Source organism: Apostichopus japonicus, chromosome 5 (genome assembly GCF_037975245.1).
Source record: "Apostichopus japonicus isolate 1M-3 chromosome 5, ASM3797524v1, whole genome shotgun sequence".
Taxonomy (NCBI): Eukaryota; Metazoa; Echinodermata; class Holothuroidea; order Aspidochirotida; family Stichopodidae; genus Apostichopus; species Apostichopus japonicus.
The window spans coordinates 5,126,520-5,146,520 of record NC_092565.1 but is presented as its reverse complement, the minus strand read 5'-3'; the positions used below and the strand labels follow the sequence as shown (position 1 = coordinate 5,146,520).

The 20,001-nt window shown below is 37.3% G+C and overlaps 1 protein-coding gene across 7 annotated transcripts in view; it reads right to left on the bottom strand.

Annotated features, from left to right (window-relative positions):
* Positions 1 to 10,762: 10,762 nt before the first annotated feature.
* Positions 10,763 to 20,001, bottom strand: part of LOC139967392 (uncharacterized) — a 59,696-nt gene continuing 50,457 nt past the window's right edge. For 5 of the 7 annotated variants that reach the window (XM_071971129.1, XM_071971128.1, XM_071971130.1 and 2 more), the window contains exons 2-4: positions 14,535 to 14,574; positions 13,438 to 13,594; positions 10,764 to 12,886 (exon numbers count right to left, since the gene is read on the bottom strand). In XM_071971129.1, the coding sequence (XP_071827230.1) occupies positions 11,524 to 12,886; positions 13,438 to 13,571 (1,497 nt within the window). In that variant the 5' untranslated portion in view covers positions 13,572 to 13,594; positions 14,535 to 14,574 and the 3' untranslated portion in view covers positions 10,764 to 11,523. Of the gene's footprint in view, positions 12,887 to 13,433; positions 13,595 to 14,534; positions 14,575 to 17,191; positions 17,532 to 20,001 lie in introns of those variants that run through there. The other 2 variants (XM_071971126.1, XM_071971132.1) reach the window with 2 other exon arrangements.

Sequence of the window (20,001 nt, the reverse complement as noted above, 5' to 3'; positions counted from 1 at the left end):
ATCAACAACAAAAGCTGATAATTTTATACAATATGATTTGTGAACTTTATAATTAAAAGCCCAAAGATATTATATAACATAAAAAAGGCTTTACTTTATTTTGTTTTTGTCTCAGGTTATCATCATTTCATTAATGTTCCATTGGTTGGGTGGGCTTCTTCCACAAAGTTTTAGGAGGGCGTGGATCAATGTTTTTAAGCCCAAACCTACCCCTCCGCCCCTCACCCTTAACAAAATCCTCACCCGACTCCCGATGCCTGCATGGAAGTGCACTGCAAAGAGGCATGGTTAAATTAGCCACCTTAATCAGTTGGTATAACAGCTGGTAAGAAAGCGCAATCGTTTAACAGTTGATAAGAAAGCGTAAGAAAAAATATCACTTTCAATCCGATTTGGAAATATCCCTTTTGGAGGCCACGAATTTTCCATGACAACGCTGAGATTCACTGACTCATATTTGTTAAACACCAGTCGACCTAATCGCAACACGTTGAAAGTGCGACGCCCCATACTCGCGGAGTTCATGACCAGCGTGTTACATAGCAATGGAGAGAGACATCTTTTTGAAGGTGTTTAACGACGCTGTCATTGGAAAACAAGTTCCTTTCAAAATGTGTGCCGATATAGTATAATGATTTAGTGTGCGGAGTAAAAGACTGAAGAGGTTTGTTTAGTTTAAGTTGGCAGTTCGTAGAATAACAGTCTATAAAGTGTAATATTATTGTAATTTGGCTGACGTAAGGATTCCAGGGTAAATGATATCATAAACTGAGAAAACTAGAGTCAACGGGAGTTGATGACCTTGTTGAATGGTCTCGTGGCTTCCTAATTATCTATGATATAGATAACAACACTATGACAATGATTAAACATGTCTTAAATCTCACACTAATTATATAGAAAGCGTTCACCTTCGTACGATCGCTTGGGCAATGCCCTTACTTTACGAGAAGGAGAAAAAAGGGTGGGTGCATGGAAACTGTCTTTAATTGGTATCGAAAGAAAAATGTAGACAGAAAGTTTCTATATATATAAAAAGGGCATGCCCGGTTACAACAGGTTTTTGGTTCAAAGTTTGGTTAAAAAAAGTAATAATTTTCCCAGTAAGATCAACTTAAAACGTAATTCCATGATGTATGCCTTTTTTCTTCTTTTTTTTTGTGCCTAGTCTAAACTCTTCGTGTGCAGGTTCTTCTTTATAAACATGATTCTCGCAGCGTGGGGTGGTATATAAATACGAGAAGAACTCTCTCATTCAGCAATAGCTTCTTACCTGTGATTCAATGCGTAGCCAAATAAAGACAATATCTGTTGGAAGGGATAACAAGTCTATTTACGATCGGAATCAAATAGGCCAATGTTTCCACTTTTGTTTTGTTTTCGCTTTTGTCTTTTTAAATGGTGACATGCTTGGTTGGATAAAAAGTTCACATCCTTCTACCACAGAAATTGACGTAGGTAAGTCACTTCGAAATGTTTAATTGTAAAACCAAACAGGTTTCAGGGATTGTAGGGAGGTGCTCCGTAACTATAATTAAAGTTAAATCTTACTCACTCCTTATATGCATTCCTTTCCTCATTCGTTGCTTCTTCTCAACGTAGCTTCTTTGATCCGTCCATATCTCTTGAGATAATGGATGGTTGTATAGAGGGAAGCCCATGGGAAGGGTGGCGGGGGGAGGAGGTTGCCCAAGCCCATTGTGGTCACTATTTCAATTTGTAATTAAAACTGAACAAACTTTAAAGCAGCCTTACATGTTTTACGTGTTACATTTACTTTGAGAACTTGTGTGCAATATGTTATACAAAGCATGATATAGTAGTGTTTGAAGTTCAGTTTGCTCAGCGATCCCTGATTTTGGTTAGTTTCATATACTAAAAATGAATTTTTTGTAAAGATGCCTATTGAAGCAGCATCGAGAGTAACGTTGTATCAGTGGTGCAACAAGGACTTCTAGTCTTTATCCTCAGACTAAATTTGTGTCCAGGCTACATAAAGTATTAATCTTTATATAAAACATTTACCGATGTTAGATACAGGACCTACATGTAGGTCTTAAAGAAGTGACCCCCAGTGGCGCCCCGAGGAGGTGGCTGAGGGGGGGGGGGCACGTGCCCTCCCCAACAAAATTGTGCCCCCAGGTGCCCCCCAGATGCGATTTGAAGTGTTAAAAAAATTCAATCAAACACTTTATCTGCCTCAATTTAAAACAAAAATATCGGACAGACTAAGCCCGAAAATTCTTGAACATAAAGTTACTTCAATTTGCAAAAATATAGCACCAGACTGCATGCATCTAAGGATCCTTAATTAATTAACAATTTCTCAAAGGGGGAGAAGCTCCTTCTCCCCTTACACCCTCCCCCAGAAAGGCATTCTCAAATAAACATTGTGGCCCCTAATTAAGTGCTGTGCCCCCCTAAGATGAAATGTCTGGCGACGCCACTGCCCCCCCCCCCCGTCCAAAGATGAAGGCTGGGGGGATTGGGGGATTTTGATGCTTAACTTTAAATCATACAATACTCTTCTTACCTTATCGTATGTTAGATATATCAAGATAATGATAAGACATACGTAAGTGTTGTTGTGCTTCGTGCGAGTCTCCTCTTATGAGGGACATAAAAATAGGCTATACTTTAAAGAGTGTCGTCTCTGTCAACGAATTTACGTTTCTTCTTTTGACTATGACAATGAAGAAAAGTGCTCTAGGGCTGATCGTATTAAGGAAATACATTCATATAGCGATTATTTAGTCAAATGTATGTTAATTTTCAGCATATGTGTGCAATGTGGGCTATCGGTGACGTAGCTAGTTTAGGGGTCCTAGTTCAAGGGTGAGATTTTGGGGCCCTTTCACCCATACTTCATCTAAACTGCACTTGACACATAGACATCACCCCCCCCCCCCCAAAAAAAGATGGGTAGACACTGGCTATATTACTCGACTGGCAGTTGTGATCCATTGTCTAAAACTATCGGAGACAAATCATGTGTACCGTGGACGTTAGGGGCCCTGACATTCACTATACCGGATACGCTGATGGGCAATCCTGATTGGGTTTATGACGGGACAATATATCAAAGCACGCCAGTTCACTCCAAACCAATGCTTCCTACGTTTTGCACAAAATATGAATACATTACTGTAGGAAGTTCATGGAAGATACTAGAAACACATTGTTCTATTCAACCAATTGAAAACACACGTTTAATATAATTATCAAAAGTGAAATGGCTAGAAATACAATTATCATAAGAACAAATTATACTTATTGTCATATTGGCTCAAGTCAACGTGACTGCTGTAGTCTTTGTATCACTATAGGGAAGGGAACCAGATCAGGGAGGGGATGGGTTATTTTGCCACCCCTATCACGATGCTTGCCTCTACCCCCCCCCCCCCCCCAATCCGGCCCCGTCGGCTCAGGTATAGTAAACAAACATTGTGGCCTTCTATAATTGAGTACAGTTTAATGAGTATACTTTATACATGTACAACATAGTACTTCCAAAATGTTTGCCTCCCCTTTCCCCCAAGGAAAAGATACTGCATGTTTCCATCCAGTTACCACTCCCCTCCTCTAGCTACTACCGGCAAAAACCATTGCATCCAGTTGGAAGTCTGACCTCAATATATGACCGTTACTAGCAAATTTTCGAGCACAGCTACTTGACCCGGAAGTAATTGTTTCGCGCAAATCCGGTTCTACGGACTTCGGTTCGCTACTTCCATGTATGGATGTAATCGGTAAAATTCGCAAACATCCCAATGTCATTCGGGTTTACGAGTATCGTAGCTCGATAAAGGATACTTTAGAGACTCAAATACGATCATTTCCGGAAAGAAACGAAGATTTTACCAATAGAACAGTGCATTTTCTTATCGACGACCAACGCAAAAACATAAAGGTAAGTCAAATCGAGTCGACGTCTATCGTTATGTGACTTTCGCGTCTTAGACAACTTTTAACCGTAAAAATAGCATTTTTGTAATATATAAGCTTGAATCTTACTCATATTTTTCAGAAAAGTTGTAACTCCCCCGAAAAGTGTGATTTTTTGGTCAACGAAAATGGTGCTCCTATGTGGTTTTGGTTGCCCCTAATACATGTATCCTAACGTACATAATACACATATACACGAAAGCACCGTATCCTATAACGTGCAGCCTAGCGCTATATGTCGACTATGATGTAGCTAGTGCTAGATTTGCAACGTCTCGTATTTTTCGTAATCTTTCTATTCGGCATAGATTCCCTTCATTTTTTTGCGTTAATATGGAAAAATCAGGGAGTTGATAAGTCACGGTACTACTTATGGCTACTAAATAGTTAAAATTTCAAATTTCGAGGGCATAGCGGACAGTAATATTACTGTACTAGGCCCCTAGTACAAGCCTAGGCTAGCCTATAGGCCTAGTACTTTTGTATTTACTAAAGTAATATACTACGACAAGTTTTTACTACAGGTAGGCCCTAGCCTAGTTTTAGTAATACTAGAATACCTGCATAGTTAAGTCCAATTTTAATAATGGACTAAGGCCTATAACCTTTAGTTCTTAGCCTACGCCTTCTCGTCCTTGTGTAAGAATTCTAAGGGGCCTGTTCTTGAAAAGATTTGGACTGCATAAGATACAATTTAGTATTATTATTATTTTACAAAAATTATTAGTAGTACAAGTAGACTGCCTTTGTACTATGTATAAGTTAAGATCATGGCATATGATGAGTTTTATTAAAGCTGGACTGGGTGAAAATTTCCGCCATCCTGGGATCGGGATCCATTTCAATGTCACTTTGTTACAAGTGTTCAAGACCGGTATTAGATCCATGACTTAAGTCTAGGCCCAATTCCCTATGCTTAATATGTAGAGCAAGATACGTAACACAGAAATAAAACTAGCTTGCTTTATACTGCTTACACTTTATACTTATTGCTATTACAGTTAGACCTACTGCTGGTACTTGAGAACAATTGCACCTCATAGAGCCATGTAGTTGTACATAGCTACTTATAATTCCAGGTGACTTAAAACAATATCAGGGATCATTTTGTGACAACATGTTTTGCTGTTAACGAGAGTTTACGATCTTTTTATTGTTATGTTGTTTTCTATGATAGGTACAGTAGTAGAAGTACTTAGTTAGTCATTCACGTACAGTCTTCCCTATGTGTGTGTGTGTCACACACAGATTTCTCTAAGGTGCTTTCCCATGTATATATGACCAAAAAAATGTTATTCCCAAAAAGAAGAAAAGTTTCATTCACTATTAGATTTGTTTTGTTATGTATAATGACTAACATTGCAAAATGCATTTCCACTGGTATTAAGTATTAGCCCAGAGAGCTTCCAGAGTTTATTACATCCTCATGTATATTATCCTCATATCTGAAGTCTTCATATAAGAGTTTATTTAGAGAAATCTGTTAATAAATGTAGTCTCACATTCTATTTAATACTATATATCTTTAAGTTCCTAGCTCTCTTATATGTACCCGTAGTAAGAAGGAATGCAGCCTGTGGATCAGTTAAGTGCCTGTTGTTACAACTCTGCTCCAAACTATTGTTTGTTTAATCAGGTTGCTACCTTTAAGCAATTTTGTTTTCTATATATGTGTAATTTACATTTTTCCTCAGTTTCTGTTATACTCTTATAGAAAGAACAAGTTGTGTGCAGCAACAGGTTGTAATATACTCAGCAGTCTCATGCCTATTCTCTAGCTAACTCGAACAGGTTATTGGCCCAGACACATACACTGGAAGTTAACTGTGTAGAATAGATTGTTGTTTGGAATTTATGTGCTGATTTTGGAACCATTTCTTGGGAATTGTCGGTACTTAAATTGGTTAATTTAGTCGTGACAACTGACCAATATGGCTGGAACAACAGAAAATATGACGTGGAAAATTAACAAAATGGATGGCTCGAACTGGCTGACATGGAATTTCCAGATGAGACATTTGTTTCTTGCAAAAGGCCTGTGGGCTATGAGGATGGCTCAGGAAAGTTGGGGGTTACTGTATGTGAGAAGTAGAAGAGTGCAAACTTGAAAAAGACACAACTGGCATTTTTCACCTTTGTGCTTGCAATAGCATCTAGTCAGCTGGAATTAATTACAACAAGTGAGAAACCTAGTGATGCTTAGGATGCCTTGCGTACTCTGTTCGAAAAGGATTCTCTAACCAACAAAATTCAGCTCAAGAAAAAGTACCTCAGAACTGAAATGGCAGAGGGCAAGTCAGTTGGAAATAATTTGAATTATATGAAAGGAAGTATGGATCGTTGGGCTGCTATTGGTGCTCCTATTTCTGAAGAAGATCAGGTTGTTAAAGTTATATGTCAAGTTTGGACTTATTTATTTACTTTCTACTCTTACCTTTTACTTTTATATATTTGTCTTTTAATTTTAATCTTATGCTATATGTCACAGGTATATCTCACCATTTCAAAGTTACAAAACTATCCATCCTGCCACCTGAACTGTTTTTGCTATGTCATGCCTTCACTATGCCACCTTGAAATACCCCTTCCAGTCATAATGCACTTGACATTGTGTGTGATTTTTTTTCAGACAACATTATTGTATGAAGTCTTCACAGTATGAAGTGTGTTTCATTTCAAGAAGTATTCAAATTTTGTTAAGCTATTCCTTCCATTTGAACAAAGTATTTCACTTTGAAGTGATCGAAGTAATTTATATTTCATGCCCATATTTTCACAGGACATTAAAACATGTTCTTTCATGGAGAGTGTCACACAAATGTTTTTTGTTTTCTTTTTTCTGTTGCTTAAAGTGCCTTATTGTTACAGTTTTAAAATCAATAAAAGACCAGGCAACTCTATTTCCACTGTTGACTTATGTTCTACTATGCATGTGCAAAAGAAAAAGAAAACAGCCCTACTCAAAATATTTGGTCAGAGTATCCATAGAACGTAATGTATCCAAACACGTCCTGTGTACTGAAAGTCAGCTTTTAATTAAAGTCCCCATATGTGGCAAAACCACCTCATCCCTCCAAAATACCCTAACTCTTCCCAAAGCTGGTGAACACCACACCCATCCCAAAGCTGGGAAACTCCAAACCCTTCCCCAAATCCGCTAAGCACCACATTCCCTCCCCAAAACCCCTAAAAACACCACACCCCTCCCCTAAACAACACACCCCTACCCAAGCCACAGTACTTAACTTCAATATTGGCAAGCAGTTATGTAGTGTGATACATGAACCAAACAAGGATTGGTATTGACTGGAAAACTGTTAACTGATATTTATTGATGAATATAAGCAACAGATGAGTACCCAGCTTTGCAGAATCTCACTGAGTAAGGGCTACTGTGGAATTATGGTAAGTGGGTAAGTATAAATCATTTGGTATTGTAGGTATAAATCATTTGGAATTGTTGGAAGTTCCTTAGAAAGCAACTAGAAATAAGGTTTGGCCTAGGCCATGTTACCTTTGTATATTCAATGTGGTATGACCCCTTCAGTTTTGACAACAGACTCAGGAAAATTTGTGTTACCTTAATAGTTACCACTATTAATTTAGCTAGAAAGGAAACACCATCTCCCTTGCCCCCTCCCCCATTTTGTCTCTCTTACCCCTCCCATACGCAGCTCTCAGTAATTTCACATTTTACCTAATCATATATTAGAATTTGGGACAAAATTTCTTCCAAACCTTAGCACAACTTAAATTACTTAATTTCACGCCACAAAACCTAATAGACCGTACACTAAAGGAATGGGTTCCACTACATTGAAAACGATTTGAATGAAGTCTTGTCGGTAGTAGCCCATAGCATGAAAACGGCTTGGCGAAAGTCTACCTAATTTCAAAATGGCGGCGACAGCAACAAAATCGCCGAGTCGAGGTAATCGTTTTGTGACTGGCCGTCTTAGACAACCATTTCACCGAAACTTTACAGCATCATGTAGGAGAGTACAAGATCCACAAATGGGAGAACTTTTTTGCTGTAACTCTCTTTCGTTGGTTCGTTTTGGCCTATTTTGTGTCAGTTAGGAATACATGTGTGAGGACGAAGTTGGATTGCAATCGTTGTTTCATAGGTTTTCGTTGATTTTTTCTCGGGTATCTTTGCCCTACCATACATTGGAATTACTTTTAATCCATTCTGTGAGGTTCCGGTAAGTTGTAAACTATCAATGTCTGTAAATTCTGTGAGTGAAACGTAGGACCGACTTTACGTTAAATGCGGGCAAATTCAAATTTAATGATATGCGTGATCGTTGATCATTCTTCGAGGTCACGGGGTCAGACTTCCAACTGCATCGGGTGTGACTAAATTTCTAAATTTGAAATGGACACAGGTTATACGTAAAGAGCGCCGCTATCTGTCCAATTCAGAGTTACGCCATGCTGGAATATTGCGCAATAGTTAACAATGTGAACCGGTAACACCGAAACTTTCAGTCACAGTTATTCCTACACTCTATATATACAGTGGGTGTTAAGACACATGTAGGCTTACACTATACGGCATGAATCATTTGATATATCACACCCTTTTACATCGAGAGTAGCCCAGGATATCACCTGAGGCGAATATACTTCGCTTACAACATTTCCAACGAGAAAGGTATATATGATGGAAGAATTATCACTCGCTAACATTTGGCTGAGGAATGATGGCGAGTTTACCTTTTTTTATTCTTTATTTGCCGAAAGTTGTCTACAATTGCTACATCATAATGACCTACGGAGATATGTACAGGTTCCGCGAAACGAAGTTTTACACTGTACATAATATCAATCTAAATCGATAGAATGCATCAGTGGAGGTATAGAGAGATAGACAAACATATTTTTCTATTCTTAAACCTACCTTTTAAATGGTTTTGTTTCTCATATCGAAACAGCTTTGATGATGAAACACACGCTGTCATGGTTGACTATACAGTATCGGAAATACGGTTCGACTTATATAACACCTTCATTATAGAGAAGTCACAGACATGGAAACCGCATGTGCAGTTCGTATTCCGAACTAGTAGCGCATTCAATCCGCATTCCTATAATAAATATGCACAATTCAATGTCATTCATGACGGCTTAAAAGACCATTCAAAGCTTTTCCTTTTTGACAGACGGATGCCCTATAATCACATTATTATGACGATGAGCGTGAGGAGCCTCATTTCTTTATATGAATTAGCCTTTTGCAAAGTATGACCAAACTTAAAGTCAACTCGGACATGACACAACACAGTTAATGCATAATCCGATGGTCTTGTTGGTTGCATATGATACCTACACTACACTCCACACACTTACATTGGCCTACTGTTATATCATTACATAAATGCAGCCGATTATTGATAGCAACCAATATTGCTTTTCGGTATGTGGTAAAGCCGAGCATTGGTGGTAATAGTATTGTTTATGGGGTTTTTAGGGGGGGGGGGATTTGTGTCTGTGAACAACGAAAGCCTTTTCCGGAAGATATGGTGTGGTTCTTCTGTAGTGTTAAACCTATTGATACGGGTATGTCTGCTATAATTAGACTAGTTATTCAGTCACTTTTACAGATGAGACTTCAGAAATACAACCTATACATTGATAACAATGATTATTTTCAAATAAATCTGTTGGCATGTCAAAAATGTCATCCACTTCGTCCTTTAGCGCATATGTTTCCTAAAGTGGTGTCAATTCTAACTACGCCGTAAGAAATGAAACGAAAACGGTGGCATCGCCCGGAATTCATGTAACAAACTGTGATGAAAATACTTTTGTATATACCGTATCATACTGTCTAGTTCTAAATATAACAAACAGTGCTTATGTCAGTTCATCGACTTGTGGGATGCCGCCATATGGGCCGGCTGTCAAAATAGGACAACATCAAGGAATTGGACGGGCAGACACGCTTTTCTTGACGGGAGGTCAAAATATTGTAACGTATACAAGCAAATTGGCAAAATTGTATGAGACGCGGTAAAAGATAAAAAATAAGAAAAACAAAATGACAATGTGGGTAAGGTAATAAATTCATCATAAAATTACAAACATACCATGGCAACTCTTAGACATGAATCAAATTCATTAATTTGTACATGTTTAGAGGCCCGTAAATCCCCTGCAGTACTAATATGATTTCAAAGCAGATATAAGATATATATATATATATATATATAAATGAAAATCGTAATGAGTTGGAAAATCAAGAACAGTGAAAAAACTTTCAACCTCCAACGGGATTCGAACCACGGGCCTCCCGCTCTGTACGCGGACACCCTAACCACTAGGCTATGGACGCTGATTGTATGTCCAGAGGTTCGAAACCGGTAAGGAAGATCGTAATTCCACTGTAGGCGTTTGTCACCTGTATCGAACAATACTAGTTCTGTTTTTGGTGACATATTTTGCCTTACTCTAGAGATCAAACATGATGCGAACCAACTCGAAAATCATTTGTGATTCCTAAAGCCGGATCTCGAAAGAGATACTTTGAACAGACTTTATGTTAATGCAATATATATATATATATATATATATATATATATATATATATATATATATATATATATATATATAATAAATCATAAAACAGCAGCCTGCACTGAGGAGCTGTCATCACCATCAATTTAGCCTTAAAGGGAGCATTTCAGAGATGTTAGCATACTTTAGCGGAGGGCGCATTCGAAGCCATTTAAAACATTTGGGAACGGGGACGGGGAGGGCGGGGGGGGGGGGCGAGGGGTAGGTTCGTATCGATCAGGGACAATAGAAAGGGTTAACCGGTTGCGTATAACACGGAACCTAAAGAGTATTTTATTACTTTTTTTTTTATTAAAGTGTAATTGGACACATCTTAATTTACCTTAAAAATACATTTATATCAATAAGGGAAATTTTAAATGTAACAAAGATATCTCTTAATCGATTAACGATTAAATAAAAGTTAACTTAAAAGCGCAATTACAGGTATATCGCTTATCCGAAGTAAACAAATCGGTAATAGGAATAAATATCTCTAATTCAAACGAAAATTATCAGTAATACGAATTAAAAAAGTTATCTCAAATTCGAACTGAAGATATTTCTGTTCACTGCAACGCAGTCAATACTTTGTAACAAAGATATCGTCATTATCTTAGTATGGCGATATTTTTTTACGAAACATGCAACCTTTATATGGAAACATTGGAAATGAGAAAGTTGGCTTTATCGATGTTGTATATAGTATGTATTCTAATGCAACATATATACTATATGAATAATGGACTTTTGTTCTAAAGTATTTGGGTAATTGGAGACATTATCTTACAAACATATACTGAACTTCACTTATGCACATTTCACCAAATAAAGAAGGCAGAAAGCGGACTGAATTCAAGCAGTTACAGTGTTTTTGTGGGACAGTATATATTTGTAAACGACGTAAAGCCGTAAGTATATAATGACTATAGTACTGTATATGTAATAACCAATGGCGATATAGGGTTCATTATACTTAATACTGAAGTCATGCACCAATGAGAGAGAGAGGTAATGCTTTCAATGACACTGTGCCTCTTCTTTCATCTTCTCAAGTTCCATTTCGTTTAATCTACCAGTGTTAGGAATGACGTGGAAATTAGGATTAACGGTGTCGAAATGAAAAATGGAATCCTCGTCGACACTAAACAAAACGTCGACCTCCATGCTTGCATTAACAGGACTAATTTCATAGACTCCAACTAGGTGATTATCTGCCGCTACTGCCCTGTCCCTTTCATAAACAGAAATTGTCAGAGTCGTTCCAGCGGATGAAGAGTCGTTTAATCTAACGACTTGACTCGTTGGAATCGAGCTCTGCGCCATTATAACGTTCTTTTGTAAGCCAGCATAGATATTAATGCCAAAAGTACGACTAGTGATCTCCTCGAGAAGTACAGGATGGTCAAGGTCTTGGTCACCAGTGAGTAACGCAGCGTACAGGGCAGTCCCTTTTGCTACATACTCTTGGTCCATCAAGGAATCATCTAACGAACTACCTACCATTTCGTCCAAAGCCTTTCGGACGTGATAATTATGACAAGTTCCACCGGAGAAAATAAACTTATCAATATGTGAGACACCCATAGCGTAAGCTTGCTGTTGTGTGCGGTCGACGATCCTTCGCATTTCATCTATCACCTTGCTCGAAGCCCTTTTCAGTCGGTCCCTGGTGATTGTCGTTGAGAGAGGGAGCTCATCCACTAACGATGGGAGATATATATCAGCCGACGGTGTCGATTCAAGTGCAGTTATAGCTTCGTTAACAGCCATTCGCAAACGTTGCAACGCTACTAAGTTTGATCTCGGGTCGACGTCGTGTTGCATTTGAAATTCTTCCACGATGTCATCCATCAAACGTGCGCTTATGTCATCACCTCCATTCGCCGGGTTGCCTCCGCTCGCAATCACCCGACATGATGTGGGAGCAACGTTAGCAACGATTACACCTGTCTCTCCACCTCCGATGTTGAGAACCGTGAGCGTTACTATAGGTTCATCTTGGACACCAACCATTAGGTTGTATGCCAGGGCGATCGCAGTGGGTGCGTTAATGAAACCAATCACGTTAAGACCGGCTATGGTAGCGGCATCTAGTGTTGCTCGTCTTTGAGAGTCGTAGAAACCTACAGGCACTCCGATTACGACGTCGCGAACTTCGACACCAAGATAAGCTTCAGAGATATCCTTTGTTTCGATCAACAGTTGAGCGATGACCTCTTCCGGGGTGACTATCTTGACTTGATCTTCGAATTCAACTCGATAGCCAAACCACCCCTTTCGATCCACCAAAGAGTATGTATAGAAAGACACGTCGCCGACAATTTCGTTGAAAAGTCGTCCGAGAAATCGCTTGCTAGAATAAATTGTGTTAGCCGGATTCCTGTAGGAAGTTTAACGGAAAAAAAACAAAGATAATGCTTTTCCCAAGTAGAAAAGGGCAAACTGTTAGGGTTGAGTTTGACATCTATCACGTTTATTTTAATGTGATTTAACAAAGATACCGGCGTCGCTCATGTTGGGATTGTTCTTCCCAGAGCGAGTTAATGTGTTTATGCTAACATCATTTTTTTTGTGACTTTGAAGTAGCCTACCTGCTGTATATTGGAGTGGTTTACTATTAGAAAACTGTTCTCAATGGCTATATAGCACGACAATATCAAGCATTATAATACAACAATGAAATCGTAGAGTAAGCTAACATAAAACTGATGACCATAACTCTCCAGTATACTTATCGACAGAGGTTTGCATTTGAAGGGAGACCTCTTTTCTCCGTGATCTTTAGCAACTCCTCAGTCTGTACATCACGCATAAACCAGAAAAACATATTTACTGGAACAAAAATAAAATTGACATCTCACAGCGAAAATCTTGAATAAGGCTTCCTCGCTGCATACACTCAGACTTGTTGAATGATATACATATACATACTGTTCAACTTGATCTACAGCGGCTTGTCCTCGTAGTATCGTTGACTTAGAGAAAGCGATATAACTTGGTATGTTTCCAAACCACTCAACTTGGCCATTTCTGTATATAGATGCCCTGCAGGTATGAGTCCCCATGTCGATTCCGATCACAACGCTACCTGCAGGAATAGAACGTTGCGTATAATACTCTTTCAAGATGCTACCCTATAATCTCACCCTAAAATCTTCTTCCATATCAATATATCTGAAATTATATCATAATCAAATTTTAATCATAATTAGACTGATATGTTTCAGAGAAGAAAAAACATAGCCTATCCGTTTACAAAGCAACCAAGATAAGTAGTTACAAAATGTAGAAGAGGAGCAATGCTTTCTCCAGAATGTCCTGCTTGTTATTAACGTGAGGGTAGCGACAGCATCAGCCAATGGAGGTTCGACAAGATGATGAAAATGAAAATTGGGGTCACCAAGCAAATATCGATTAAATAACAGGGCTCATAGATTCATGTCCAATACCGTTTTCAAGGCACTGACAAAAGTTGACTTTTGAGTGCAAAATTCATTTTAAAATGTCTAGAGTATACGTAAAAGGCTTATATACTTTTCAATATCACTTATGGTTTGAAACAAAAAATGCAGTTTTGATCGCGTCGGCGACGTCTTATCCATCACGTAACTGAACTAAGAGGTTTATCTTTCCGCGGTTGGAAAATATAGTACGTTTTGATTGGTTAAGTAACATGCACGATTAAGTTAACAACTGTCACGGGCAAATGGTGTTGAATTCCATACTTGGTAGCCATATTGTTAACATAACTCTATACATTCAAGAATTGCTTGACGAAGAATTCCAAATTATTTACTACCTTATAAATCAATTCCTTTTAAAATCAATATTAGGCTTGACCTACAGAACTATAACGTCATCATTAAAATGTGATGGAAAAAAAAATCCAGGACATTTTACACATTTTACAGATTGATAGCTTTACATGACGTAGAACGAAATTATATAAAGACACTGCTACAGTGTTATTAACTAAAGTGAGATTTAGTTTCAACATTCAATAAAGAACCCGCCAAAAAAGATCTTACCTTCAACTGAATCAAAGAACGCCGCCGTAAGCAGTATGAACTATAGGCATAGGAAATAAGAACAGAGAATAATAAAGAAATTTATTCGCAAACAATTTTAATTACTATAATTTTTGAACTATTTTGGAATTATATGATGCTAAAAATACCTAACAATTTAAATCCGTTAGTATATATTGTTTGAAAGTTGAATTATTTTAGGAAATTAATTGCTTTAGGAAAGGGCTTTAGGAAAGGGCAAAGACGGAATTATTGTACCTATAGAACGGAAGTAGAGACAGTAACATCGGATATATATATCGGATATATATATATATATCGGATATATATATATATCGGATATATATATATATATATCCGATATATATATATATATCCGATATATATATATATATATCCGATATATATATATATATATCCGATATATATATATATCCGATATATATATATATATATATCGGATATATATATATATATATCGGATATATATATCGGATATATATATATATATATCGGATATATATATATATATCCGATATATATATATATCGGATATATATATCCGATATATATATATATCCGATATATATATATATATATATCCGATATATATATCCGATATATATATATATATATATTGGATATATATATATATCGGATATATTTTTACATATATATCGGATATATATATATATATATATATATAGGGCTGTAACAGTACCAACAGTAAAATGAGTGCAACTATATAAAAAATATATATATATATATATATATGTATATATATATAGCGCTTTAACAGTACCAACAGTAAAATGAGTACAATTATGAGTGCATTTATAAGGTGATTCTCTAACACAACCATATACCTGCAACTTCAATGCTATTGAGTAATGAAACTGCTTGTAAATAAAATCCCATGATGTAGCGCTCGACTCTTTGAAGCACTTAATTATGCATTTTCGGCTGTCGTACATTCCATTTCTGTAGCAATAGACAAAACAGTTGTCCACATAAAGTAAGGAGAATATCGTACATGTATGTGTACGACCTTCACGAGACTGACAGTATATGGTAAAGAGTAACTATCACCATGAAAGGCGTTCATGAATATATATGCTATCCAAAAGTAAAATAGCCTAACGAGTCATGGTTATGGCTCCATGGTCTTGCTATGTGTAACCTTATATGAAGCAGAGTCGAAGGCAAAATGCTGACGGAAACGTTTATAAACAGCGGAAAAGACCAGATAATTGGCCAGAAAAAAGGCACAAATGTCGAATATAGAAGTGAAGATGTGAATGGAAAAAAAAAACAGAAATGAAGAAATTGGATGAAAAGAATGATACATAGAAATTCAAATAGTAAGAGAGATAACCTGACGAGGAAAAATGATAAATTTTCGTAAAGATTACTTAAGATTGCAAGAGAGCAAATTGGGGAAAAATAGGAGTGGTGGAAATCAAACGGAAGTGGAAAATACAGCAAATAGACGGGGTGAGGGATTTGCACATTGATATGTGTGATTATTGTGAAGATAGAGATATATATGTAGGGTGGCAGGGTGTGGGCAAGGGAATTATGGGTTAACCCTTATTTTTAAAATACCTGAAACCCAGCATGCACCCATAGTGGTCATACTCGCTACACTTTTTGCATTAGTCAGTCAGTAAGCTGTACGATATCGTATCCCTTTAATGCTATCGTATACTAACTGTCGAAACGTCAAGCAACGCTATTGGTCAAAGGGGTCAGTTCAGGTTAGAAGAACAAAGATGTTGATCTTATCATCCAAGATAGTGAGAAAATCGTCCAATCGCAGAAATCATGCATGGGTGTGGCCAATCGAACGATCGGGAAAGTTCAATAAATCGAACGATCGCTCTGAATCAAGTTTACAAATATTCTTATAGTTATCTTTGTCCCTGCATTCAACAAAATTACCCGAACGAGCGGATTTGTTACGCAATCGTTCATTGTTACATTTATCGGGTCAGTTCATACACGCGATCGGCAAATATTTCGGCTGTATAAGGTCAATCATATAAAAGCAGTATATATGAAACAATGCAATCACGAGATGAAAACTGAAAAACTGAACGAAACATGCACGCACATATATACACATACACTTACAATACACCGACCGACTGACAGTTTGGAATTTTCTATCAAGTTTAAAGTTGAATAGAATGAAATTCGAAATACGGTCAACGATTCGAAGACTATATATGGTAAAAAAAAACATATTTCATATGACCACACGGATGACCAAACATAAAGTTCTTGAGAGCCCTTCGTTCATGATATGACATGGACCCCCCCCCCTTTTTTTTTGTTTTTTTTTTGCACTTCACATATGAAATAATAGTGAATAGTTCAACATACATTCCTTATTTTTCTAACAAAATCTTGCACTTTAGTTATTAAACGATAACTGTTTCAACATAGAATTTCAATTTAGTTATTGGTGGTTTACATATATAGACTTAATTACATCTGGTTATATATTGACAGTTTTGTATACGCCGATGACATTGGCCTTTGATGTTTGGTGAAAGTAATGATTGTTCCCGTCTCCAGATCTCAACAGATATAAAGGTTGATGCAAATCACAGTTATATATGTGAACTGCCTAAACATATAGGCTATATACTTACCACTGCTATGTATGTTGAATGAGTGACTTCAGATTCTCCCATCTTGTTTGAATCAAGCACGAAACCAAATCTGAAATCGTCTAATATACTCCCTAGCAACACTTCCGTGAAGTCCTCTTAGGGCAAGTGAAGTTTTTGGCCCCGAACAAAATCATATAAATCAATCAAAACGACTGCTTAAAATGATACTGTATACGATACAGCTAGTTTGAAAACAGTTTGCAAGTAGCTAGTTGAAGATCATGGTATTCAGTATCCGACATATATTTAATGTATTTATCACATGTAGAATAGTTACCCGCATTTCACAAATTTATTCGCACTATACTTTAAACCTCTTTTTCCTTTTCTTCCGTTACCAATGGAATCATTAGAATTTGCATGGTAGGAAGTTTTTGTAATGAAATTAATTCACGCTTTTTCTGCCTCATAAATTTCAGTCTGGAAAACGGCATATGATTTATACAAGCACAATCGTATCTGAGAGGACAATGACAGACCAATGTAATATATGAGGGCCATTTCCATTATGTATATTTCGGAAATGCTCATAATTCTGTATATATTCGTACTGTTTACGTTGGCTTACAATCTATGCAGCAATCCTGAAGGGAATTTCATTCAACACCCCCCCCCCCCCTACATGAGGACATCGTGGCACCGGTTAGGATAACGTAAATTGAAAAATATATACTAAGGCCTATAGATACTACTACACTGGGGTTTACTCCACACTCCGACCAAGTATAACAAGCTCTGAACAGGATGTCACTATAGGAAACAATATAACCCGCGACAATTTCTTTATTCCCTCGGTATTTGCAGTTTGCAGGTTTTTAAAGGAAAGTTTTACAGCATGTTGTGAAATGACATCTTTGTACGAAATTGATATCCTCTCTTTTTCTTCCAGCATTTTAACAAATTACGCTCTATATATTTATAAGCCATTTCAAATTATCCTGTTATAATTATGTTTAGAAAAACAAATTCTATACATTCTGTTTGAGAAAGTGGGTGTCTGGTCTATTTCGTGCCTTGTATAGTCAGGTTGCTTCAATAAAATGTTGTCTTTCAAGGTTCCGTTTTCTTTAATCGCCCGGAATTTTTTTTAAATTAATATCATTTAAGCGAAACCTCAATGCAAAAAATATATATATATATATATATATATATATATATATATATATATATATATATATTATTGAAGTCGTAGTGAGTTGGAATATCCAGAACAGTGAAAAAAACTTCCAGCCTCCACCCGGGATTCGAACCAGCGCCTCCCGCTTTATATGATATGCGCAAATATAAAAAAATTCACTTTGGTCCGCAAGATCCATTTCGGGCCCACTCCTGCTGTATTTATGGGCACGACGTCACGAAGCGGATTTTACATATCACTTTATATATCTTGCAGAATATGATTTGATATGAATAGTCTATGCGCAAGAAAAGATACAAAGAATGGGATGATACTCTGAAGTTTTTCTTCATAATAGTTTTAACTGATAGTCCACATTGAAAGGACTGCCTGGCGAGTTACAGCAGGTAAATACCAGACACACGAACGCTGACATATCTTTTAGAGCATCTGGTGCGCTATCTGGCGTTCCATACAGTAACCTCCTGACAGGGAAAGACGGGATTGTTAATTAATTGTTTTGTTTAAAGTGTTCGAGGAAACATTTAGGCTACTTCCTCTACCACTAGGGATGGGTTGTGGGGGGGAGGGTGGGGGGTTCGGCAAGTGGTATAGGCAGGGACGTCGCTAGAGGGGGGGTGTGGGGGGTGTCTCACCCCCTCAATCTTGGTAAAAATGACGATAGTTGGAAAATTTGAGTGCGACAGTCGGAATTTCCGACTGTCGGAATTTCCGACTGTCGCCAGCTTCAATTCGGAATTTCCGACTGTCGCGCTCTAATTTTTCTGACTGTCGCACTCTTATTTTCATATGTTCTTGTAATTTGTGAGTGACATAAAATTTTCGATCAAAATTGACCTTTAATCAGTCATATTTACCACGTTTTCCTCGTCACATTGAGAAATTGTATCTCGCGATCCTTATACTCCACCATACAAAACTTCGTATGATTTTGAATACTCTAAAAAAAAATACAACGTTCGCCAGCTTCATTTCGGAAAATTTATGTATTAATTTTGTTATTGGGTGGGTCAACCCTGTTCGCTAGCTTAAAGTAAGTTCAGGATATACCAGGGACGTAGCCAGGGGGAGCAGGGGAGCGACTGCTCCCCCCCCCCCCTTTGAGTGTCGAAAAAAAATGTTTAAAAACTTGTTTTTTAGCATGGTATTTTGTCAGTGCTCTTTTGATCTTGAATACTCGTCAACTCCGTTAACTCGATTATAATCGTAATAACATGCAGGCCTACTGATTCAACTACTTACTTAGTTTGGCAGATGCAATTAGATAAATTTAGCCTATAGCCTATTTCAAACCTACAGTTGGCCACTGCGTAATAAAATACATATTGCCTACCTAACCTCACTCGATGGAATGTCACGAACCGTATGCACAACGACGACGACAAGTTCGTTCTCATCCGTTCTATGATTCGTCCTAAGTTGTTGCACGAACAGCATGTTATGAAGCTAAGCTAGCAATCGTACGTGATACGCACTTCCTATAAATAATTATTACACTGTTAATACACGGAGATAACGATATTTTTTTAGGCCACTGCAAATCTGGCTGTCTTACAAAATATGAAAGTTTATATTGTCCATCAATTAAGTTCGTCAAATGTATTTAAGTCCAGACATTGGACAATAAACAAGAATCATCCTTCTGGAAAAA